The sequence below is a fragment of the Epinephelus fuscoguttatus genome, linkage group LG10 (genome assembly GCF_011397635.1).
Source record: "Epinephelus fuscoguttatus linkage group LG10, E.fuscoguttatus.final_Chr_v1".
In the NCBI taxonomy this organism is placed as follows: domain Eukaryota; kingdom Metazoa; phylum Chordata; class Actinopteri; order Perciformes; family Serranidae; genus Epinephelus; species Epinephelus fuscoguttatus.
Window position 1 is genome coordinate 19,040,732 of NC_064761.1, and position 26,639 is coordinate 19,067,370.

A 26,639-nucleotide genomic window follows, 5' to 3' on the forward strand; every position below is an offset into this window, starting at 1 on the left:
CATCGATTGGGCAGCCGGTAAAATTACAAGTTGGAGTTCATTCTGTCATACCTCATGTCTCAAGTCTGCTCTTCCTCCAAGCTCAAGTAAACACAGTGCTACCCCACCAGAACCTCCGGACCTCTCCTCTGTACCATCTGTGTATCACGACCTAGCTGAGGTGTTCAGCAAGCAGCGGGCTCAATCATTACCACCTCACAGACCTTACGACTGCGCCATTGAGCTGCTGCCCGGAGTCCCTCTTCCCACCAGCAGGCTCTACAACCTCTCCGCACCTGAACGAGAAAGCATGGAGACCTACATAACAGACTTCCTGAACTCAGGTATCATACGCCCTTCCTCTTCTCTGCTTGGTGCCGGGTTCTTTTTTGTGGGTAAAAAAGATAAGACACTGAGACCCTGCATTGACTTTCAGGGGTTGAACAATATCACTGTCAAAAATAAATATCCATTACCCCTCATTAACTCTGCTTTTGAACCTCTCCATGGTGCAACAATCTTCACGAAGCTGGACCTGCGTAACGCCTACCACCTGGTGGTATAAAAGAGGGTGAGTGGAAAACGGCACCCCTGGGACATTTCGAGTACCTTGTGATGCTGTTTGGGTTAACCAATGCTCCAGCTGTATTCCAAGCTTTGGTTAATGATGTATTGAGAGACTTCCTAAACCATTCTATGTTCGTTTATCTGGACGACATTTTGATTTTCTCCCGCAACCTCGAGGAGCACATTGTGCATGTTCGACAGGTTCTGCAGAGGTTGTTGGAGAATAAGCTGTTTGTTAAGGGGGAGAAGTGTGAGTTTCATGTGACCTCTGTTTCCTTCCTGGGGTACATCTTGGAGAGCGGACAGATGAGGACGGATCCTGCGAAGATCCATGCGGTGACGGACTGGCCCCAACCCAAGTCCCGCAAGCAGCTCCAGAGGTTCCTGGGCTTCGCGAATTCTACCGGCGCTTCATCAGGAACTACAGTCAGGCAGTTGCACCATTAACCCAACTCACTTCTTCCTCTGTGCCTTTTGTCTGGTCTCCTGTGGCTGAGGAGGCTTTCAGGGATCTGAAGAAGCGCTTCACCTCGGCTCCCGTCCTGGTTCAGCCAGATCCTGCCCGCCAGTTCGTGGTTGAAGTCAACGCTTCTGACGTCGGTGTGGGTGCTGTGCTGTCCCAAAGAGCCGCAGGAGACAACAAGCTACATCCTTGTGCATTCTTTTCCAAGAAACTGTCACCTGCGGAGCGAAACTACGATGTGGGAAACCGGGAGCTGCTGGCTGTCAAGTTGGCACTGGAGGAGTGGAGACACTGGCTGGAGGGAGCGGAATCACCTTTCACGGTATGGACTGATCATAAAAATTTGGCTTACATTCAAAGTGCTAAACGTTTGAACTCTCGCTAAGCCCAGTGGGCTTTGTTTTTTGGCCGATTCAACTTTAACCTCACTTACCGGCCAGGGAGCAAGAATGTTAAGCCTGACGCATTATCGAGACAGTTTCACGATGACGGGGGCAGCCCACCTGTGCCAGACACCATTCTCCCCCCATCTTGTCTTGTTGGCTCTCTGACCTGGGAGATTGAGTCCGTGGTAAGGACAGCTCTCCGTACTGACCCAGATCCTGGTGGTGGTCCCCAGGGTCGTTTGTTTGTGCCTGTCTCCGTCCGTCGTCAGGTCCTCCAATGGGGGCACACATCCCGGTTCGCCTGCCATCCTGGAGCCTGACACACCCTGACGCTCCTACAACGCCACTTCTGGTGGCCCACCATGTCTTCGGACACCCGTGAATATGTCAAGGCCTGTACTGTGTGTGCCCGCAGTAAAGCGACCCATCAGCCACCTGCTGGACTCCTCCATCCACTCCCAGTGCCCGGCCGTCCATGGTCCCACATAGCCTTGGATTTCGTGACCAGATTACCTCCATCCCAAGGTAAAGACACCATTCTAACGATTGTGGATCATTTTTCCAAGGCTGTTCATTTTGTGGGCCTTCCTAAACTGCCCTCTGCTGCTGAAACTGCGGAACCAGCTCAACCTGCGCAAGATCTGCAGAATCTGGAGGGAGACCAAAGCGGCTCTCCTGCACACCCAGGACCAGAACCGGAGGTTGGCTGACCGGCAGCGTACTCCTGCTCTGCAGTACAAACCACGCCAAAAGGTTTGGTTGAATGCGAAGGACATTCCCCTCAGTGTGGCTTCTAAGAAACTCTCTCCCAGATTCATTGGTCCGTTTGAAGTTGAGTCAGTTGTTAATCCCTTTGCTGTTCGCCTCAGACTCCCTGCCTCTTTAAAGATCCACCCTACATTCCATGTTTCCCAGTTAAAACCTGTCTCCACCAGTACATTGTGCCCTCCTACCATCGCCCCACCACCCCCCCGTCTCGTTGCTGGACACCCGGCCTTCACAGTCAGCCGCATAGTGGATGTTCGCTGCAGGGGCCGAGGAGAGGAGCTGGATTGTTCGGGGGCTTATCCTGGACCCCTCTCTCCTCGCTGACTTCTACCGGACACACCCCAACAAGCCTGGTAGACCATCTGGAGTTGGTCATTGAGGGGGGGGTACTGTCATGATCCTCATGGCAGCCCCTCCCTCTTTATGTGTGTGTGTGTGTCATTCCCTGTCTGTATTACTCCTCCTGTGTTTCTCCCCCTGTCTGTTCTGTGTGTGTATGTGGGCGTGGCTTCCTTCCACAGGCAGCGCCAGGTGAATCCACTCCAGCAATCAACCTCTCCATAAAGCCTCTGGATTCCTCCCTACTCGTTGCCAGATCGTTTCATCAGTCTGTGTGGTAGTTTGTATCCTGGCTCCTCTGTGTTTTTGCCCTCGTGCCTTATTAGCTTGTGTAGCTAATGTCTCTGTGTTTCTTCCGCCTCACCTCAGATTGCTGTGCTTGCCTCGTGATCTCGTGTGTGCTTCTTCACTGCCTGCCTGTGGACCTTCCTGCCGCCGTCTGCTCTCCTGTGTTGTCTCCTGTGGAGTGAGTACACTCGAGAAGACGGAACCTACTGCGCCGTGCCGCAGCACCGCCGCCATTACCACGTGGCGGATGCCACACCACAGACACTCTCACTCTCCTCCTCACCGGTGCCTTCACGAGACACGTCGGGATCCTGGGACCACGCTCCATCCCTCCCCCTTGCACTTACCAGCACGTTTAGCATTAAAGATTTGTTATTCACTGTGTACCCATTTCCTGAGTCGTGCTTTTGGGTCCAGGCTTTGAACTAAACCTTAACAGAATGCCTCATTTATCAAGATCTGTTTTTGAGCAGTGTAATTAGTAATCCATTGAGTTGAATCTTTTTTCTCTATGCAAAATAAAGAAACTGTTGCTGTTAACTGCTTCAGGCATTTTCAGCCTTGACTCTGGCTAAGTATGGACACGTTAAAGTGTGGCCTGTCAAATAGACTGACAGATGAGTCTCACCTGGGAATTGGTGTGGTCGTATGCCTTGGTAATGAGACAGACCAGATCAAGGAAGTAAATAGGAACATCACAGCGACCTGGATCTGTTGTGCGATGGCAGATAGAACCAAGAAGCCTTGCTGCAGTTTTCAGGCAACACTCTCCATATTTGTCATCAAAACTATGGAGAAAAATATTTGATTATTGTTGTGTATGCATAAATTTTGCTGAAATTCCTAAGCATTACTGCAGAGATACTGTATTACTGTATTAATTATTTTTTACCCTTTACTGCGATGTCTTTCTCTGTCTATAAGACATCGTGCCAGGTCTTCCAAAGCCTGTAACACATAATATGAAGATATAGTAGTGAAAGCTTTTATATACACATGCAATAACTGGGGTCAGCGGAACAAGTTATAAAACTGACATCATCATCATCTTTCAAGTTGATACTGCAAGTTAGTAATTAGTGTTAGTAAACATTTGTCTATCCAGTATTTAGCTCTCTTAGTTCTGTTTTTGGTCTCTTACAAGTCTTGAAGGAGATTTGTGGCTCTTTAGCTGCTAAATTCTCTATAATGTTGCGCAGCCAGTATCTAACTATGTCTGCCTGTTGTTTGGTGCTGAGGAGGTTATCCACAGTGGGTTTTGAGTGTTATTTTCTACTGAATGTAAGCAGTGAGAGTGAACCAAAAAATTGCAGGTAAGAGACTTAAACAACAGGCTTAAACTTGATATAAAGCTTCATAAAGCCGAGGGTGATAATTCTCTGAAGATTAATAACCATGAGTGACCCCTTTCATATTGTTGCATTGTTTTTACACTCATTTGATGCCATCGATTTATTGTTATTATAAAAATATGATCTTATAGACAATTTAAGGATACATACCGTGTAGTTGGAGTGATTGATCCCAGATTTGATACTGAACTGTATGTAATGAAGAATGTCTAGGAGCTCCACGCGCACGCTGGACATGAAACTTTTTAGCTCATCCACATTCAGCAAAGACATCCAAGAGTGCACAAGAAGACGATCAATGTCTGCCAGGTACGCATGCTCTTTCATGGTCCAGATCACATTCCTTGGGGGTGCCAGGTGGTGAGGTTAAGAAAAAGAAAATCAGAATATTCCACAAATAATACATATCACAATCTGGGCTGCTCTAATAGCAAATCAAGGGGCCCCAACAGGCCAACAGAAGAACATTTACTCACTTATATTAGGTTTCTTTAGGGAATATGTAGGATAAGCAATGACATACATTTCAATCTTAATGATACAATGCTGGCTATTGCGTGAAGAAGTTTGTGTTTAGGAAATATATGAGGACAAAACATTTGGGTTTGGAATTTCTGAGTATTTAAGTGATGTGCAAGATTGTTTTTTTTTTATGATTTTTTTGTTTAAAGACTTTTCCAGATATTTCAAAAGGTTCTTTAAGCCTTTATGTGTTAAAGTTTTTATAGGGGAAAAACACATACCTAAGATAATCATCCTTGTTTGAATGTGCTCTGTTGCTCCCACTCAAACCCGCCCAGGATTCAAACTCTGGATTCAGTTCGGGTGGAACTGGCCCAAATGGTTTGCTTTCTCCTCTCAGTAGGTGGATCAGAGGGATGACCAAGACCCACTTCTCAATTTGGCGTTGTCTAGCATTGTTGCACAACATCTCAACAGCATCTGCAACACTTGAAGCCAATAAGAAGTCAATGTTTAGTTTCATTATATTTACACAGGAAAAAAAGAATTCAACATTTGAAAGTTCAGCATCTATATTAAAGTGCCAAAACAACAGAAAAACACTGGCATCTCCTCCTCTTCCGACTCTTTGATTTAATAGCACTAATTTTTCCTGTCTTGTTTTTGACTACTCTATACAAATAAATAAACAAACCTGAAGTTTACGCCAAGTTGAATTTTGGATCATGTATGAGAACAGCTAACAGGGTCCTCTGACTGATACAATTTCCTGGCCAAATAACAAAACTGACTGAACTTTTAACGTTAGAGTGAAGTGCCTATGTAGTGTTCAGGGTGACAGTCACTATGTCTTCTCTTAAAATTAAAATCTAAGGGTCTCTTGGTAATATTTTTTCCACTGTTTTTTTCTAAATTATGATGTGTATTGTCATCATGATAATAGTAGAAATAATAATAATAGAAACATTTGTTATTTTATGCAAACTTAACTCACACATCAATTACCTCTTTTTATCAGTCAAAGGGCCTGCAAAGTCTTTCCAGAAAGAGAAGAAATCACGTGGTGGTATCTTCGGCAGGCAAAGAAGATCACACAAGTTGGATAGCTGATCCATCATGTCAACTTTCAGATACTTGTTGTAGATGAGCAAACTAACAACTCCTGCATGCAGAGGTAAGAGGGATTTCGTTGTTCCTTTTTGCCCTCTGGGTTTGAGATTGATGTTCTCTTTCAGAACGTGCCTGAGCAGGTTTTTCACCTAGAAAAAGTAAAGGAAGAAAGTAACAATCAAGGTCTCCACTGTACTGTACTGTACTGTACTGAAAGCTCTTTTTAAACTAATTTAATTTGCCTCAGATTCTCAGGGACCATGAGCTGTTCTAGAACAAAATACTTGAGATGTACCTGTTCTTCACTGTATGGTAATCCCCATGGTTTTATCATGCCATCATGAAGTACAGGATAGCTGTATGTATGAAAGAACTGCCGGAGCAGTAAAAAGAAGTTGTCCACATTTGGCTCAGTCCAAGTTGTAAGAAGGTCAAAGATCATATCCAGCATCACCCTGCCAGCTTCATCTCTCCCTTTAATCACAATGTCTTTGATTGAACGCCAGAAACCCTTCTTCAGCTCAGGATAGATCACATCATCATACTGGTGCCACTCCCCTTGAAAGTCCAACAGATCAAAATTAATAGGGAAATTTTATGTGCTACAGAACCAAGCCTTCAACCAAATCAAACTGTATAACCATAAATGGTTAAATCCTTGAAACAAGTGTCTCTGACTAACATGTATTACATACATATTGGCTGACAAAGACTGCAACACTGTACAGCTGGTTGGATACAGAGAAACAGACAAATATACTATGTGCCCAAACAGCCAATCAGACTGAATCTCTATACCGCTTTTCAGCACTGCACATATGCATCTTATTGTTTGGAGGTCAGCTGCTGTCCTAGATCTTAGCATCCATCCCCATTGGTGACCCAGTATAAACTTGACAGTGTTTTCTGGTAGACAATCTATGTATTGTAAGACTGTGTCTCTAAGAGACCTCAAAGGTATGTTTTGAGACATTTATGTGCTGCAATTTCTTGTAAATTATCAGTCAAAACTTACCTTCATGTGTTAAAAACTGCTGATTGATTGTCAGGCACCTGTTGATTAATTGATTTCCATCTTTCTGGTAGATTGTCTCATACATAGGTTCCTTTTCATTGTGCTTGTAAATTACATATTTGTAGGGTATGTATTCATGAATGATATTCTTGGAAATCATGACTCGTCCTTCGACGAGATAGCTCTTGTCTCCTAGAGGCCTGTGAAACACAGCGGTGATTATGAGTGATAGGACAGGCAAACATGTGACAAACTCATAATTTCAGAGAAGACAATCAACTGGATAATAGTCACTATACTGCTAGATGATGAAGAAAACTAAAAGAAAAACATGCACACCATCACGGTCTGATTTTATTATTTCTAGGTGGAGCAATGACAAAACAGTTGCTCTGGTATGATTGTAAAGAATGTGTTTTTCAAAGGAAGCCATACCTAGAGAAGGACATTTGCATGCCATGTTTATGCCATCCTCCAAACATTTTTTCCGACCTTAAGAAAATCATATCCTTCTCTGGATCCAAATGAAAATCTTTGGAAGTGACAGCATGGAAGCACACAGGCATATAGTCACTGCTCAGTAAACTGAAAAAGAAAAACAATGTAGATAGAAGTTAACATACATCATATTTTCTTTAAAAAATCAAAACCACATTATCAAAATATTTTGTAATGGATAACATACTGGATTAGAAATACCATAAAAACCTGACGAAATTATAGCGATTAAATTAGATTCAGTTTTTGTAACTCTAAAACTTATTATAAACGTACATTTGTGTAGCCTGAAGGTCGGTTGATGTTTCTGAGATATTTGCTGCCACTAAAGGACCGGCCTTCTCATCAGTCCAACCAGAAGGGCTGGAGGGCACTGGTGGCCTGCCGACATTTACATCTCTGCTGCCTGGCTGTTGTTCCTGTCTCTCGGCCAAGCGTGTGCTTGTTTTCTCATCTGATTTGGTGTCAACAGCCTGCGAGGAATAATCAAGATTTGAAGATTACACAAATGTAAAACAACAAGTTTCTGAAGCCCTGCAAGACAGAAAGAATCAGCTGTGTAGATCATGCCTGTCAACTCTCACAATTTACTTGTGAAACTCAAACTATATTGTCTTTGCTATTTATAAAAATCTTGACAATATAAACTACCTCAGTGTTTTGGTAGGTTTCCTTTGTTGCTGGACAGGGATCAGCAGAATACTCAGACTTTTTGGTTGGGTCATCTGTGTAACATCTCTTATCTCTGGCTTCTTGATCTTCTTTGGTGTCGGTTTGCTTAGCAAATGTATGCTGTTCAGTGTTAGGCTGATTTTCATTATCAGAGAGATTTTGTGTCTCCCGAGATATTGTCTCATCCTTATTTTGTACAGAGGCAGACCTATTTACCATCAAATCACATTCTTGAGGGATTTGCTCGGATCTTTCAGGTGCAGTGGAACCTGTTTCTTTAGCTGATGTTAGAGATGACAGTGGCCCAGATTGAGTGTTACTCGGCCTGTCAGCAGGAATTTGAACTGCATCAGGTCTGTCCTCTGTACTGTTATCTGATGAGACCTCTGTTTGTTGCTCTGTTGGTTTATCACTGACAGGTGTCAGGGAGGGCGGGCCGGCGGAATCAGCCAGGTTGGATTCAGGTGCCGCGTCACTGCATGGCTGAGAGTCTCTTTCAGGAGCTGTGGCAGAAAGCCTCTCTTCCTCTGTACGAGTCTCAGGGACTTGTGTCCTCTTGGTAGTGACAGATTCACCATCTGAGACTGTCTGGCTGGGGGATGAGGGTGTGGCTCCTTTTTCCAGAGTGGCTGGGCTGGCAGCGTTATCTGATGACTCCTGTGTTGTAGCGTCACCTCTGGCTGCCCCTACGTCATCACTGACTGGCTGCACCTAAAAGAGTCGAAAATGTTAGCATGGCAAGTTGGCAGACATCAGTTTCAGACTTACAGACCTATCTCTAAGAGGCAGAAATTACCTCATTATTTGAATGGTTGATGTGTGAAGCCAGTGAACCATAGTTTTTTCAGAAAATATATTAAGATAAAAAAGAAAGGCAGTGCCATGTTTTTTTAGTCATTTATAGCCATGTGAAACTGAAATGATAGTAGTAGCTGTTAGATCGGTCTGAACTTGCAGGTCGAACTGGGTCTACTTGGCAAACTAGGTCACTATAATAACTTAATGTGACTGACTTGATTTCAGTAAAGGTCCAGTGTTTGAAATTTAGGGGGATAAACTTGGAAAAACTGAATATAATAAGTATATTTTCTTTAGTGTATATTCACCTGAATATAAGAATCAGTGGGTGAGTTTAAGTACTTTTAAGGACTTCCTCATGACGTTATGCCTTGAACTTTGACCCTCTAACTCATATATCTGTTACCATGGAGATAAAACAAAATGTTGTTCACTAAGCTCGCCAGAGATGGAGTTCAACCCAGATGGCACTGATATTGTTATTTTGCAACATGTGATAACAGCATACATTGTAGATTCTAACATATTATATACACAATAGTAAAATTACAAAGGTTACACATTTCTCTGTCACTGTTATTTAATACTTAGGCCCTTATGTTGTTGGTTATATTTATAATTATTTTATTCAAGTAAACATTTAATATTCCTATTGCTGCATTCCAGGTAAGTTTCTGAGCCCGTAAGTCACCACTTCAAGTCACGACTCATGACTTCATAACGTTCCAGGCAAGTCACACCAAACTGTCAAACCAACATGGCGGACCGTGCGGGGTTTTTGTTTGTTTACGATCACTTCTATTGCCAAAGGTGCTGGTTCCTTGCTCATTTGAGCGAAACGGAGTAGGAGAAATGGTGCATAAAGTCACAGATGCTATTATACTTTTTATTTGATGTTATCTGTGTGTTTGGAAATGTATCAATTTATTCTTGCACTGGAAACTAGCTGTTAGAGCGGCTGCCAATAATGCATTAACATTAGCAGATTTAACGTTAACGTTAGAGCAATACCTTGCTATAATACTCCATGGGGGCTGCCATTGTTGTTTAGAGGGCTGTGTGACGTCAGAGAGCGTAACTGAGAGTACATTGATCTGGTAAGAGTTCACGGGTGGTAAATTATGGGTTTGACTGCCGTTCCAGTGCACGCTCCTGGGTAGAAGGTTGTAAAAACATGGGTTACGGGTTGCCTGGAACGCGCCATATCATTGTGACTTCTGACAGTCAATGTGATATATCTTTCGCTGCACAGAGGATTGTGGGTCAGAATACCCAGAGAATAGGGCCAGAGATATTGGATAAAGCGAGATACCCCACTCAGCTCACTTCCTGATTCAGTGACGTCAGCGCCACGCCCCCGTAGGAGACTTGCGGCAGTTCTGAATGTATTGTCATCAATGAGGAAAATGAACGTGATCACAATTTATGGTCAATTCTTTCGCCCTATAGTCACTAAAGTAAATATTGGGTTCATTTTCCACAAGCCACACATCTTAACAACATTCTGACACTAAAGCTGCATTTTTCATCCGCACAGATCCGCACAGAGAAAATTAAATTTGTTTGAGCCGTGTCCGTCTCAGAAAACAAGTTCTCGCGAGATCTCGTGATCTTGATAAACAGGCAGTAAAATCACAGTTAGCTTAAAAGGGAGGGAGAACAGGCTCTGATTGGAGGGAGAGCTAACCACGCCCACTTAGGAGACAGGAAGAGTAACCGTTTTCTTAACATTGGATAAGCCTACAGTGGGGTATCTCCTTTATCCAATATCTCTGATAGGGCCGTAACGGTACATGTATTAGTGTTGAACCGTTCAATACGGGAGTTTCGGTTCGGCACAACCCTGTACCGAATTATTGGGCGCAGGATATTATTTTATTTTATTTTGTTTTATTTTAATTCCGTTTTTGCGAGCCGAACCATTTAAAATATTTAGTTCTCCGACGGACATAATTGAGTGACGGACCCACAGACCCACCTGCAAACCTTAAGTCCTCCTTTTGGGAACACTTTGGTTTCAGGGTAAAATACGAAGATGGAAATAAACAAGTGGACAAGACAAAAGCAGTGTGTCGACACTGCAGAACAGCGGTCGGGTATGTACTTGGAAACACGTCTAACATGCTAACACATCTAAAGCGACACCACCCGAGTTTGGACAACGACTAGAAAAAGCAATCTGGTGCAAACTACGATATCGTCGTCGTTTAAAAAGAAAGAGCGTTTCCCTGACCATCGCGCTAAAGAAATAACCAACGCCATTGGAGTTGAGTTGTTTAAGCTGCACTTTAGATATAAGCATGTTTTGTTTACTGCACTTTAGCAAAGTGGGAAAGCTGAATCTGAGCAGGCTTTAAAGCTGACCAGCTACACTATACTTTTTATTTTAATTGAGTAAAACTGTTAAAGCAGAAATTTATATTTTTTCATTCAAAAAATGTGTTAAAAAATAGCAGGATTTTATTTTTCACTTTTATATTTCTATTTTCATTCAAACAATGTGAAAAAGCAGGATTTTATATGTATTTGTTTGATTCAAAAAATGTGTAAAAAGAGTTAACTGCTGTGGTGGTATGTTTTAATAAGGTTACCAATAAGTAAAAGATATTTAATAGTTGTCTATTCTTTTCTTTACTATACCCAAAAAAAAACCAAACTGTGACTTTGTGTACCGAGGTACGTACCAAACCGTGATTTTGTGTACCGTTACACACCTACCAGAGAAGTATGCTAGCTTGCATTCTGCAAAATTGGACCGGATGTAGTAGAACATCGTGGCATTTTTGGCAGACTGCAGCAGGTTAAAAACATGAGCAGAAATAATTTATGTAATTCTTATTTTTTTGTGGTATGTGTTCCATTATATTATTTAGTAATTTTACCAAAGTCCCTCACTTCTTCTGTTGTTTCAAAGTTAGTCTTGGGAGTGGGAGTACTCTATTTGTTAGTGTGACTGCGCCCTCTGCTGACTGTGAGTTGATGTACCGCGCTACTTCCGGCCTCTCTTCTTTTACTTCCGGCCTCTCGTCTTCTCCTGGTTTTGATTTAAGTGCACAGAGCAGCGTATCAACACATGATATAACCAGGATAGATGATTTGAGTAGGTTTTCTGTTGGGCATTTTACCTGTAAAGTGAATTTTGAGAGATTGGGTGAACTAGCTAACCACATTGTTTCTGTGTGTGCTAGCGTCCGCCATGGCATAAGCACGTTTAAGCTTGTCTTTTTCTCGTGTTAGGCCTCTTGTTGTGAAGATAGAATACACATGACAGCGTTTTGCTCTCTCTGGACTCAAAACAGGTAGCCCTATGTGTGTTTGTGTTGTACTCTCATTACCATGTTCCACAAATATATTATTTATTCCAGAGTTTCTGTATGAAGTGACTGTGATGCAGAGTAGTTTTCATGACAGCTGGTTTGCTTGATGTCAAACATATCAAGGTGATTTTTTAACTAAAGGTGTAAATCAGAACATCTGTTATTCAGGCTCCATTGTATTTTATTTTTTTTGTATTTAATGTACATGTTTTGTGTTAGTTTCAAGTTGTTAGTCAGTCTGCAATGAACTTGGCATTTTGCTCTCTGTGGACTCATAACAGGAATAAACCTGAGTTTGACAAGATATGTCAGTGTCCAGCATTTGATTGTGCACCAAACACAACGCAGTGTGGCCAGCATCTGCAGACCGTTCCAGCTGCACATTTGACATACTATGTATTAGGATACAGGCTACTACATCTTTTTCTGGCAAACAATATAGTATTGTAGGACAGGTATTGTAACGCGTTTTCTTTACCTTAGAATGAGCTGTTTGAGATTGCCATGTTGCATCGCCATGTTTCTAGCCCAAGCTGGACATTGCCTTTTTACATGGGACGCCTATGCAACCCACTGAGCTACTGGGCACCCTGCCCACATCGTGTTTTAAATATAGGCCTCTACCAAGCAGTTGATATGTCACTTCATGGTAATGGTAAAATAGAAAGAAAAAATTTAAATTACAAATCATGTACTGTTATGATGCCTACAATATGGACATATATGTCAATTTCTAACCCATGGAAGTAGTAGTATTAGCTGCATTATTATTACTGTATCTCCACATATTTGTTCTAGATATTTATCATTACTGTATTTTGAAAACCTCTCAGAAATGAAAAAAAAAAACACTGATAGAATTCTTTTCATCAAATATGTAATGGAGTAACATAAATGTATGGTATTAACAACTGTGAATATTCATCCTTTTTTATTTGATAAAAATTGTTAATTTATTATTTTAGCATCACTGCATTAACCATAAAATGCCAAGTCAACCATTTGGTTCAGCATGGCTTTAGACAGTAAAAAATCATATTTATAAAATTATTTCACCGTATATATAATTATAACATTAAATGCGTCATTTAACAACAATGAATGATTGGAAGATTTTTTATTTCCTAGCAAATAGCTTTATTAGCTTTACAATTAACAGACAAATGAAGTGTTTGGTAGAGCACTACATAAATCTGTTCAGTAAGACCTCTGAATTTATAACATGCTGAATAAATCTGCCTACCTTTGAAAATCCCACCACACACAGACAATATCTAGAGTGACTTTCTTTGTAACTTCCTGCAGGAGGCAGACTGCAAAGGCATACCATTAAAAGAGACTGCGACATCTAGTGGATTTTTTTAGCATGACATACTTCAACTGAATGGTAGAGATAGTGATTCAGGGTTTCACCACCTGACAGGCACATCTGTGGTCCTCCTTGATTTTGGGGCCAAGATGGGGCCTCCAACAAGCCAAAGGCCCAATCCCAATACACCCCTTAACCCTGCCACTTGCCCCTACTCCTCTGTTTTGCGCGTTCACGCATAGGGGTAGAGATGTCCCGATTCTCATTGAGGCAGAGGAGAAGGACGGAGTGCTAGGGCTATATGGCCCTCCAAACGGAGTTTTTTCAGAGGCACACTTCAAAGCGAGTGCTACAAGAAATCTCCCAGAATGCCTTGTGAATCCTTGGCAAGATGGCAGGAAAGGCTTCAGAGGCAGTGAAAGAAAACCATAAATTTTCTTCGTAACTAAAGATTTAAAGACTATGATAACCATCGGAAATGTCGTTTCGATGTATTATATACATTTGTTCTAACAAACATAACAAAAACAAAATCGCTAGTAGTGAGGTTTCCCCGGCAACATACTCGTTGTGTCTTTTTATGACGTCACTGACGACTAATGATGACGTTTCCGGGTATGAAGGGTTGTCCCATTTCATAGGGGAATATTTCAACCCCTACCCCTTGTAACTTTGTTGCAAGGGGCAAGGGGCACTCGAAAAAGAGGGGTAGGGATAGGCGTAGGGGCGAAAATGAGAAATGGGATTGGGCCAAAGTGTCACCTTAGGCTGAAGCCCTTTCGAGTCCCAAGTTGCCAACCTGGTCTCACTCTGAAGATGTTGAAATCTGATGCATGGGCAGTGACTTGCAGTGTCAGACACTGATGAAAAAAGCTGGCCTTTAACATTGGCATGACCCACAGCCGGTTGCCATTATAGTTGAACGCAGTCGGCGGCGTGATAAGAATGAAAATCAAGGTGGCAAAAGACTGAGGTTAGTAGGCGGGAGGGGTGGTGGATGGGCCCAGCAAACACTGACCTTCACCTGGGAGAGAGGTGTTCACATCTCACAAGATTATAAAGCCAAACCTTGTTAGTTTACTGTATGTAAACTGTAAATTTCCTGTGAAAATGGAAGTGTAGTTTGAAAGAAGACAATGTATGTCACAGGCAGAGCTTGACACTGCATCCCAGAACGTCAGCATACAATGCACCCAGGGTTGTTTCAAGATGTGGAAAGTCCACGACCAACCGCTGATATGTGGTCAGGGTCAGAGTAAGAATGTGTTGAAGTTATGCCGACAAAGCCCGGTAGCATTATGATACATTTGTCATATGTTTACATTAATGTCTACATGAGTTTTTATCATACAAGCATGGCTATAATAATGTCAGAATCCTTCAGAATTTCATATTACTCAGTCACACCAGAGTTGGAGCACTGAGCAACACACTCTCTGTTCAGCTCTCAGTTTGCTTTCACTCCTATGTATTTGTTTCTGCTTTCAGATATTGGCCTTATTACTTTTCACTAATAATTTCCGCAGTCATATCGAAGCTGTGAAATTACTGCTGGTACAAACCAAACATATCTGCTGCTTTGTTGTAGCTGTGTTATTGTTAAATAAAAAATAGTCGGCATAACTTTATATGGACACATTCAGCGTTATTTGGTCAGCTAAAGTGTTAAGGAAAAGGAAGGAAATCACAGAGGGTCAGGAAGATAAAAAGCTGCAGGTGGAAGGCTCTTACTGCAGCTATCAGGGTAGACTAACTCAAACCAACACCACAGCACAATTCTATCTTTACAAAACAAAGATGTTTAGTTTTTGTTGACACTGTCACAGAGATTTTAATTCAGCCATATGTTGATGACTGAGATAGTAGTTGGAGGTGGTGTTACACTGGATAATATTGTCTTGAAAGGTATTTTCCATTTGCTAATGATCAAACCTGTTCCTCCTGTTCCTGCAGTGTATGCATGTAGACAGAACGTGTTTAAATTTAATACAAGAGGAAGTACAAGTTGCTTCAGACTGAAAAACAGTGCATGGACTCTTTCTCTTTTGATTTTTTTTTTTAAAGGTTGTTGGTTAACTGTTTCTTAGCCTTGTCACCTTTATCTGGGCGGTGTTTTTCTTGTCCTCTGTAACACCTTTGGTGACCTGGTCTTGATCCTCCTTTTGGTTCTTTTCCTCAGCAGTAGCTGAGGGTGAGTCTGCTGACGGGGCCCCATCTGGATAATAATTAATGTTATATGACATATTAGTTAGATAACACAGTAAAGGTATCAGTCTTTTAAGGTAACAGGACAATAAATGACACACTTCAGCTGTAAGGCAAAACAAGCTGGGCTTTCTGCTGATAGATAAATCATACTTATGCAGCACAACACTGTTTATGGCGATGGAAAACACAGTCTATCACAGAAGACTAGTAGGTGTAAAGTCCTTTTTTTTTCTCATTTTCATCTTGGTTAAAAGTCCACCTGCAGCACTGTTTTATGTTTGTATATGAGGAAGCGTTCTGTGACTGTGATGACATTGATAGCACATTAGTTGTTCATACATTAACAGATGGATGTCAAAACAAACCTGCACTACTATCTATTTCACCCATTACTGACATTAGAGGGAAAAAAACAGTTTGTGGGAAAACTTACCTCGGCTCCTGTTTTGGGTCAAGACAGATAACTTGAAGCCACATTCAGGACAGAATTTATATGACCGATCCACCTGATTTCCACACTCAGGGCAAAACATGATGAACCTGTTCGGACACATGACATAAAGAATGGAGGCAAAGATTTTGATGTAGTTGCTGACAAGGGCATAGGTTTCATTTCAACACTGAGAAGGACACATATGAAACAGGCGGTGTGGTGGGCGTATGGCAGAAAAAAACACTTCCCTGCATTCTGATGACTTGTTATGCATCAATGTCTGCAAGTTTCTGTGTTTGTCTTTAATTTTTCCTTAAATTACCATATGTTATAGTAGTTATAGGCTACTATAACTGTGTGGTAATTCACCCCAGTATGAAACTAATAAAGGATTTATGTCTTCCTGTGTTATACGTGTAGTAGCCTTTTAACAGGACTTATTTTCTCACTTTCTTCTCCTCCACCTTTTATCATTTTAACTAGAACACAGCACAAGATGGTCTGGGAAACCCTCTTAAAATTAGATAGCATAAAGTCAAGACAAATCCTATGATGAATTAACAAAGAATACTCATAGTAATGCAAAGAGAAGTAAAAAGAAAAAAGCTGGTAATATGACTAACCTCAGATTTAATATTACAGACACACCACTTGAATATTCTAGTCAACAAAATCTCTTAGATTACTCTCAAACTTGTCAGTATAATGAACTGTTGAGATAACCTACCTTGTTTGCTCATCTTCCTTGCATGTTGGCACTAAATGTCTGAGCTCACAGCTGACGTTATATAGGCTACTGAGGCTCATGGATTTAGTTTTGCTTTCATTTACAATAACGGGTGTGGCTATTTTTTGGCTTCACGCTCATTGAGCAATGACTTGCCACAATGTCTGAGACATTTTGAAACGGCTTGTTTTGTCAGGCTAAGAGAGATGTTTCATGTACTCTTATAGATGACAAAAAAACAGCAAATCTTTACATCTGAGAAACTGGAGCAATGGATTAGGTCAAGGTCCTCATTCAAAACAGAATAATTCATTATCAGAATAATTGCTGATACATATTTTTTTTTTCAATCACCTAAAAATGCCTCTGACACTTTTAATATTATTTATGCAAATACCATTAACAGAGACCACCTTTACAAAGAAGACAAAGCATAAAGTGCAATCTAATGTATGATGCATCAAGGTGTTTCCAAGGTGGGAACGATCTCATTGATACTAGTAACTTCTACTACAAATTAAATAGTTCTTATGTAACTCTGTCTTTCAAATGAACATCAAACTGACAGATTAAATGACTTACTTTAAAAATGCAATCAATTAAATTCAAATTTTAAATTCTAAAAATATGAAAGTAACAAGTGAGAGGTTCACAAAAAATACAGGTGCAAGAGAGAGAGGTTTCTTGCCTGTGCTTTTATGTATGTGTTTATGCCCAATGAGCCTTAAAGCTGCCACGCCTGCTATTAAAACAGGAATGACTTTCTGTAGCCTCGGCCAAAGTACAACGCCCTTATCTGTTAACTGGTTCTCACCAATGACTTGAGGCTGGTGGCCCACTAATGTGTGGCTAAACATAACTGAACCATAGATAAGATCTTACTGGGACACCTACATGATTTTGTTTGCTGATCCATACTCTCCTGCCTTACTCTCCCTTCAAGGGGCACTTCACCACAAAATCGAAAAATATATATTTTTCCTCATACCTGTATAACTGTTTAACAGTCTGGATTGTTTTGTTGTGAGTTGCCAGCTGTTATCTGGAGTTATCGGCCATAGAGATGTCTGTCTTCTCTTGAATATGATGGAACTAGATGGCACTTGGCTTGTGGGGCTCAAAGTTCCCAAAAAACAACAACACACATTTAAAAAAAAAACTCAGCAGCAAGGTTTCTTTCCTGAAATCGTGACCTAGTTACTCAAGACAGTCCACAGACCTTGTTGTGAGCAGTTACATGTAAGAACTAAGCACACAGCTACTTACGGACAATAGGGAGAGCGTGAGATATAAACACCAATGGCATTCTCCTCAGCTGAGCTGTAACGTTGGCTAGCTCAGTGGTGCTAGGTGAGCTAATAGATGTACGCTTCCATCTGCAACATGATATGGTTGGCGGCTGTAGTTTGGTGCAAAGAAAATAGTTCCTCCATGAAACTGTTCACAACAAGGTCTGTTGATTATCTTGAGTAACCAAGTCATGATTAAAATGTATTTTTGGCACCACAAGCCGAGTGCCATCTATTTTCATTGTATTCAAGAGAAGGCAGACATCTCCACAGCCGATATCTCCAACACTCAACAGCTCACACCAAAATAAGACTGATAAATAACACTATAGGGAAGAGGAAAAATATGTTTCTGATTTTGAAGTGAACTGTCCCTTTAATCCTCTGCCTCCAGCTCAAAGAGATTATGATAAGTATTCACTCTGTGGTCTTTTCATACACTGCCATTCCCGAACTGTCCAGCAGCCGTCACTAAAGAGCTTTCCTGCCCCGGCTATCACCTAAAGCTGTTGCCTGTTCCCCCGGCACAGCCTAGTATTAGCACTCAGCCAGTACCTTCCCATTGCAAGTTTACCAGCTCTAGAGTACCAACCATTACTCTGTCTTGTCTGCCCTTCTCAGACCCACTGACCACCTGCCTGCCCTTAGCCTTCTTAGTACTCTGTTGTCCACATTTAAGTTCCAACTCTGTGTACAGATTGTGATGCCACCTGTCCAGGTTAACCATTAAGTTTTGATATAGGACAACCACCGCTCCACCTAGCTTAGTCTTGGCATGGTGCTGGAAACATCAATAAGTCCAAACTGGTAGAAAAGATCTCTGCACACTTACGTCTGTGCTGTGTGTTACTTTACAACTGAAAGTGAAACACTGCAGAGATGTAAATGTGCAGAAATCTTTTCATCCATAAGTTTTGAAATCCATAATGTCATCACATCCATCTTTGCAGTGGAGTGTTATAAAGTAACGCTGCAACTTTATCATGATGGAGACACTTTCCACAGGGACATCCTGGACATCTTTCAGCCACCTTTTTCGGGTATCAGTCTGACAGAACTACTGCCAAGACATCATGACCTGGCTTCTGTACTTAAACATACCCTGTGGAGATACCCACATAGAGATGACACAATGCACATTACTATCAACAAAAGACTTATTGGAGGCACTTTGATTTTCTTTTCTTGTAAATCTCCACTTTATTCTTTTTAAAGAGGAGTCGTTTTTCTCAGAATAGCCTATGGCAGCTTCGGTTTTTGTTTTTATCTCCAATTGTAGCTCTAAGATATTGTCTTACATTTCCTCAGATTAAAGCACAAAATTACATTTCTTGATGACTGGACTTTGAATGCTTCAGAGGAGTGCTGTTGCCTAACAGAACCAGTTTAGGGCCCAGAAGACAAGGAGGAAGTGTCGACCAGAAGCGCCCTACCAACCTGAGTTGCCCATACCATTTCACTTATCATTTCCGTAAATACTGGATTAATGTTTAAACACCAGATTGCAGGATGACATTTTCACTGTATGACAAACAAGTTCACCCTATCTGTAGCTGGAATGTGTTGCATTGTAGCTTTAGCATTTTGGATATGTACAGTAAATGTTGGAGAAAAAACAGATGTAACATTCATTGTTCTTTAAAATAAAACACGAAGGGTTGTAAACACTGACTGAGAGAGCTAGAAAATGGACAACTGGAAGAAAAATTGCAGTAAAGAAAAAGATCATGGGGCAGAGCAACCTTTGAAATGTGATTAAATTCAGAACTAAGGCTTTGCCAAAGCAGCTGAATTGCCACAAGGTCTATTTTAATGGCGCTGTAATGAAACTGCGGGATGTAATGAGTTCATGTGGGGGGAATGTGCAGAATATTTTCCTCCCAAAATGCATGCATGCATAATAGCCAAGATGGCATTTGTAAGGGGGAGGAAAATAGCACTATTTTGCACTGCCTCTGAAGTCAGTGCTCAAGGAGCGTGCTAAATCATATCATCTTATTGCCAGGCTGAATTGTTGACCGTGCTAACAGGCTTGGACTGTGTGTGTGTGTGTGTGTGTGTGTGTGTGTGTGCGTGTGCGTGTGTGTCTGCTGGGGGTGTGGGGGCTAATCTCAATGCCGGGCTATTGAGTCCTCCTCCTCTTCTTTACCACCCACACATCTCTTCCACACACATTGCAGTCGCCAGCCAATCGCTACCTCTCCCCCTTTCTTTTCCTTTTACCTGCGTCACTCTGCATGTGTTGCCATGGCGATCACTGATGCTCCCCCCACACTTTGTCTCTCTGCCTCTTCCAGTATGAGGATGAAGCCGACTTGTGGCTGATGATGCAGGCAGGCTGCACACGTCATCACTTCCCTCGGGAAGAAGGCCTATTTTTACCACTGGGCACAAAGTATACCAAGCTGCCCAACATATTTATGGAACCGCATCTAATCCCAGCCTGCCTGGAAAACATCTCTCCCCACGCTCCACATCTCTCTCTCTCCCTCCCTCTCCATTCATCTCAAAGAAATGCCATTCCTTCAAAGGCATATTTTTATCCCTTTAATTGAGATGACAGCACTTGTGAAGGTTTTGATAAAATCTTGTTTTAGTATCTGCACTGTTTTATCTGTGGTACTGAGGGAAGATTCCACAAACATACTCACTCTCCACAGGGAAGTCAGAGGTCAGTGGTCACAGTCAGCCAAGAAGCACTGGCCCCACAGCTGGAAAAGATTCAGTGTTTTGCTTGAGGCTACTTCAGCTGCCTGTTGTATCAGGGACAGTGAAGGAAATCAGCATGACATTGCCCGCAGGTTTCTGACTGGTCATTTTGAAACCAGGAATTTGTGTTTTCTGTAGAGTTATGTTGTATTTTTGGAGGCAGAACATCCACAGCCGGGCACAGAAAAAAGAAAGCCAAGTGGACTAATAAGAACTTTATAAGGTTACTGCACACTACCACGAATCAAGAATGTGCTAGATGCAAAAAATATAATAAATGGAAAAAAGTTAAGATGTTCACTGATTGTTTGCAACGGAGATAAGAGTGTGGATGTTTTGTCTTCTTTTCAAGGCAGACCAAAATTCACTGTGTTATCTAATGCAGACCTACTGTGGCAACTGAAGATGGTGCATACACTCCAGGCTTCAACTAGGACAGAGAAAGCTGGAGCTCAGCTCTGTCTCCTTCAGTATCACATCCTATCACACTAGTCTTTTAGTTATTTAGTCTCTCCTTAACAATAACATTATTTTGATAAGTGATTTTCTGCAAAGCCAATTTCTACAACCAAGCTGATGTTGACAGCTAGCGATTAATGTTATCAATTTTTGTTGCTTTGTTGTTTTGAATATGACAAAGGCAGGTGGGCAGGTATTTCTTGTTTTACAGATGGTAAAACAAAAAAACAGAAACAACTGAAAAGCTTCTATAAAGAAGCAGATAATAAAATATAAGCACACAATTTAAAAATACAATAACTTGCCAATTGCTTTAGTCAGTCTTCACGACAAGCTTAAGTCATAAATAGATTGTTACACAATGATATACAGTACAGGCCAAAAGTTTGGACACACCTTCTCATTCAATGCGTTTTCTTTATTTCCATGACTGTTTACATTGTAGATTATCACTGAAGGCATCAAAACTATGAATGAACACATGTGGAGTTACGTACTTAACAAAAAAAGGTGAAATAACTGAAAACATGTTTTATATTCTAGTTTCTTCAAAATAGCCACCCTTTGCTCTGATTACTGCTTTGCACACTCTTGGCATTCTCTCCATGAGCTTCAAGAGGTAGTCACCTGAAATGGTTTTCCAACAGTCTTGAAGGAGTTCCCAGAGGTGTTTAGCACTTGTTGGCCCTTTGCCTTCACTCTGCGGTCCAGCTCACCCCAAACCATCTCGATTGGGTTCAGGTCCGGTGACTGTGGAGGCCAGGTCATCTGCCGCAGCACTCCATCACTCTCCTTCTTGGTCAAATAGCCCTTACACAGCCTGGAGGTGTGTTTGGGGTCATTGTCCTGTTGAAAAATAAATGATCGTCCAACTAAACGCAAACCGGATGGGATGGCATGTCGCTGCAGGATGCTGTGGTAGCCATGCTGGTTCAGTGTGCCTTCAATTTTGAATAAATCCCCAACAGTGTCACCAGCAAAACACCCCCACACCATCACACCTCCTCTTCCATGCTTCACAGTGGGAACCAGGCATGTGGAATCCATCCGCTCACCTTTTCTCGTCTCACAAAGACACGGTTGGAACCAGAGATCTCAAATTTGGACTCATCAGACCAAAGCACAGATTTCCACTGGTCTAATGTCCATTCCTTGTGTTTCTTGGCCCAAACACATCTCTTCTGCTTGTTGCCTCTCCTTAGCAGTGGTTTCCTAGCAGCTATTTGACCATGAAGGCCTGATTCGCGCAGTCTCCTCTTAACAGTTGTTCTAGAGATGGGTCTGCTGCTAGAACTCTGTGTGGCATTCATCTGGTCTCTGATCTGAGCTGCTGTTAACTTGCGATTTCTGAGGCTGGTGACTCAGATGAACTTATCCTCAGAAGCAGAGGTGACTCTTTGTCTTCCTTTCCTGGGTCGGTCCTCATGTGTGCCAGTTTCGTTGTAGCGCTTGATGGTTTTTGCGACTCCATTTAAAGTTTTTGCAATTTTCCGGACTGACTGACCTTCATTTCTTAAAGTAATGATGGCCACTCGTTTTTCTTTAGTTAGCTGATTAGTTCTTGCCATAATATGAATTTTAACAGTTGTCCAATAGGGCTGTCGGCTGTGTATTAACCTGACTTCTGCACAACACAACTGATGGTCCCAACCCCATTGATAAAGCAAGAAATTCCACTAATTAACCCTGATAAGGCACACCTGTGAAGTGGAAACCATTTCAGGTGACTACCTCTTGAAGCTCATGGAGAGAATGCCAAGAGTGTGCAAAGCAGTAATCAGAGCAAAGAGTGGCTATTTTGAAGAAACTAGAATATAAAACATGTTTTCAGTTATTTCACCTTTGTTAAGTACGTAACTCCACATGTGTTCATTCATAGTTTTGATGCCTTCAGTGAGAATCTACAATGTAAATAGTCATGAAAATAAAGAAAACGCATTGAATGAGAAGGTGTGTCCAAACTTTTGGCCTGTACTGTAGGCAAGCTGAAACCAGGAGACTTTCTGACTATGGAATGCATCCGGGTGTCTATAGATATAACCAAGTTCAAATTGAACAGTAAGGAATAATGTCAACAACTGGGTAAGTTTAAGTTTAATGTTACTTTCTTACTTATGCCTTACACCCCTTTTGGGGTATAGGCCGTTGACAAGGGACCCCCAGAGTACCCGATCACTGGCATTCTTTTCTATCTGTGACCAGGTGTATCCCATCTTCTTGGTGTCTCCCTGCAGATCCCTTTGCCAGGTGTTTCTTGGCCGACCTCTCTTTCTCTTCCCCTGAGGATTCCACGTCAGAGCCTGTCTGGTGATGTTTGACATTAGTTTTCTTAGAGTGTGCCCTATCCATTTCCATCTTCTTCGTCCAATGTCATCTTTAGCTGGAATTTGCTGTGTCTTCGTCCAAAGATCTTCGTTGGTGATCTTGTCTGGCCAATGGATTTTCAAGATTCTTCTCAGGCACCTGTTTATGAAGCTTTGCACTTTGCTACCTGTGTTATTTGTTTTTCTCCAGGTCTCAGCTCCATAGAACAGGACTGATTTTACATTGGAGTTGAAGATTCTTATTTTTGTTTGTTGTTGTATCTCCTTTGAGCACCATATGTTCTTAAGTTGTAGGAAGGCTGCCCTTGTCTTACGTATTCTGGCTTTGACATCTGCATCAGTTCCTCCCTCTTTGTTGATGATGCTGCCCAAGTAGGTGAAGGACTCTACTTCTTCAAGTTGAGTATCTTCAAGTGATATTGGTCCCACAGTTTAAGGTTAGAAAGTTTAATGTATTTAATGTAAAAAGAAAAAAAATCTCATCGCTGTCATACATGCTTTTTATTATTGCAATTCTCTGGTCCGTTCAATAATTGTAAACAGTCATTGGGTCTGTCAGGCTAGAGAACTTTTTGCGGTAATGTGACCAAAAATATTTGAGGCCCATCAAATATGAATTTAAGACTTTTCAAGGCTTTATATTAAGAAAACTTAATATCAGACATTTTTAAGGACTTGTAGACACCCTGATACATGTTCAGAGGGGCAGTAAATACTGTCACTAACAACATTTAAATAAGGTGAATCTTGACCTAGATTATTTATGTAAACCCAGAGTCACAGAGGTCCTAGGATCGTTCCCTGGGGGACATCATTTAGGGAAGTGGAAGTGATGCCTTCAGCTTGTATCAAATCATGTGACTTGCATGTCTTTGGACTTTGGTAGGAAATCTGGGCACCCAGGGAAAACCCGCACAGACATGGGGAAGTACAGAAAAACACAGAAAGCATCAGCACGGCTATTCAAACCCACCTTTCCTGCTGTGAGGTGGCAGTACCAACCACTGAGCCACTGTACTGCCCAGCAGCAGCAGCAGCAGCAGCAGCAGAAGAAGAGTTTATGTTCAGATGTGGCAGATCAACCTGTTGTTGTCCCACATTCACTGTAAGTCTTTGTGGCGACATTTAGCATAAGACCAAACAACCAACCTCAAGGGTGATATTGACATGGCATGAGACAGTCACAAAACCTTTCCACACAATGTCATTTAGATTTTTCTGTTTCATAGTCTGTTTGGAAAATGGATGGAAACCTCCATTTGAGGTAAATGAAGTACATTGTTTAACACTTCTGTCTCTACTATCACTCTCATTTTCTTTATCTTTGGTTCTGTGGGATTATTAGATTGTTGAGACAGCAAAATAATAAGAATAAATGCATACATATTAAAAAAATGATACTGCAAAACTTGCTTAAATTAAACTCAACAGGCCTATATCAGGGACAGGCACCTATATGGGACAGGCCTTTAATTCATTTTACACATAACTGTTGCTAAGCAAAGATGGGGAAAACAATCAAATTGTTGATTTAAACCAGTATTGCATAAAAAATTAGGCTACAAATAACAGCAATTATGTGTCATGTTAGGAGACTTTTTTCACAGCACTCGAAGATAACACCACTTTCTCCTGTTAAAACAGTTTTCATAACTTTTATTTTACTGACAAAAGTTTAAACATTTGTATGTGCAATCTAAACAGCTATCTAATGTTATCTCAGTTGGGTAGTCAATAGTCTGGTTTTATACATCCAAAGAACTTCTATAAAAAAATATATGCTTGGCAACCAGACCAGGCGTCTAACTGACCTATGGCTAAGCCACGCCCCCCTCCACTCACTCAGACAAAGTATCAACATTCAGTGACCGGCGCTATGGCAGGTGTCACAGTACACGGCATTTCGCAGGAGGCAATTGATGATTTTTGGGGACATAACGATCAGATGTCATTGAGAAGTAACCAAAAGGGCCTAAACTACACATTGGAGGGATATAGTCATCATTTTATTGTTGAGAAGGTCGATGAAAAGCTTAAATTACAAGCCAAAATTTACAGGTCACAGTGTACGCTTGTGAACCGCATCTTGTTGCCGTCACCATCAAAGACAACAAGTTAAAGTGCCACTGAAGTTAAGGTTTTTGGCTCAGAATATGAGAAAAGGATAACAGCCTTTTTACCATCTTTACCAACAGTGTCTTTTCATTAGTTTGGTGCTACAGTATTTACACTGAATCATTCAGAATAACTTTTTCCAACCTTTGTTATCTCTGCGATTACAGATAAATTAATGAAGCTAAGCTCCAGAAGTTAACGTTAGCTTAACTAGAGCCCTATGGACAACAGCTAACAATGATGTACGATCATGAAAGTACAAAACTAGAACAAAATAAGCTAATGATCTCCCAGCAAACAAGGTGACATGATGAACATGAACAACGCAGCTAGGAGCTAACATTAGGCTAACGTTAGCTAGAGATGTTAAAGATAACTTTATATTTCTTTCCAGCAAAGTGACGATGTTGCCTCAAACACATTGTTGACTTACCTTAAAACAGATGTAGGCATCATTGTTAATCTTATTCACGTTAAGTTGATGTTGTGGTCTACCGCACAACTTTATCCAAAGGAGACACTTTTCTCGATTGAGATGTGGTTTAGGAAAGGGTAAAAAAATACACCCCGTCGCCCAGCCTCTCAGGATACCTTGTGTCGGAGTTGCATGTACCCCATGCACACCATTTGATCATTTTTAAACTTCAAATCTCCGAAAAAGCTCATAAAACCGAACAAAACTGACTTTCTGTAATGCATTTCAATGAACGTCCAGGCAGAGAATGTCCGAGTGTATGGGAATGGCTACACGCACTGTGATTGGCTCATCACGTTTGAGGGCGGGACTTAGCCATAGGTCAATTGAGACAGGCGTTTATTTGTCTGAAAGTGTAGCTTCGTCAGGCTAATAAAAGGGACTGGGCATTTAGTTGGGATGAGGCTTTTAACTGAAGTTTTATGGTAATCTTTCTAAATTGCTACAAAACTAATGAGGGGTGAGCAAGATAAGCAGTTTAGTATAGCATTGAGTACACTCTCAGTTTCAGTCTTTTTTCAATTTTAAATAAGCAAGAAAACAGGTAAAAAAAAAAATAAATAAAAATAAGGAGTAC

General features: G+C 41.4%; 1 protein-coding gene across 2 annotated transcripts in view; it reads right to left on the bottom strand.

Moving 5' to 3' along the window:
• Window positions 1-26,216, bottom strand: part of LOC125895590 (E3 ubiquitin-protein ligase rnf213-alpha-like) — a 73,671-nt gene extending 47,455 nt beyond the window's left edge. The window contains exons 1-13 of one of the 2 annotated variants that reach the window (XM_049587541.1): window positions 26,021-26,216; window positions 15,965-16,071; window positions 15,420-15,538; window positions 7,879-8,610; window positions 7,504-7,700; window positions 7,165-7,314; window positions 6,730-6,929; window positions 6,010-6,272; window positions 5,610-5,863; window positions 4,886-5,092; window positions 4,293-4,485; window positions 3,683-3,738; window positions 3,419-3,578 (exon numbers count right to left, since the gene is read on the bottom strand). In XM_049587541.1, coding sequence (XP_049443498.1) covers window positions 3,419-3,578; window positions 3,683-3,738; window positions 4,293-4,485; window positions 4,886-5,092; window positions 5,610-5,863; window positions 6,010-6,272; window positions 6,730-6,929; window positions 7,165-7,314; window positions 7,504-7,700; window positions 7,879-8,610; window positions 15,420-15,538; window positions 15,965-16,071; window positions 26,021-26,043 — 2,661 coding nt within the window. In that variant the 5' untranslated portion in view covers window positions 26,044-26,216. Of the gene's footprint in view, window positions 1-3,418; window positions 3,579-3,682; window positions 3,739-4,292; window positions 4,486-4,885; window positions 5,093-5,609; window positions 5,864-6,009; window positions 6,273-6,729; window positions 6,930-7,164; window positions 7,315-7,503; window positions 7,701-7,878; window positions 8,611-15,419; window positions 15,539-15,964; window positions 16,072-16,691; window positions 16,742-26,020 lie in introns of those variants that run through there. The other variant, XM_049587542.1, reaches the window with a different exon arrangement.
• Window positions 26,217-26,639: the final 423 nt, after the last annotated feature.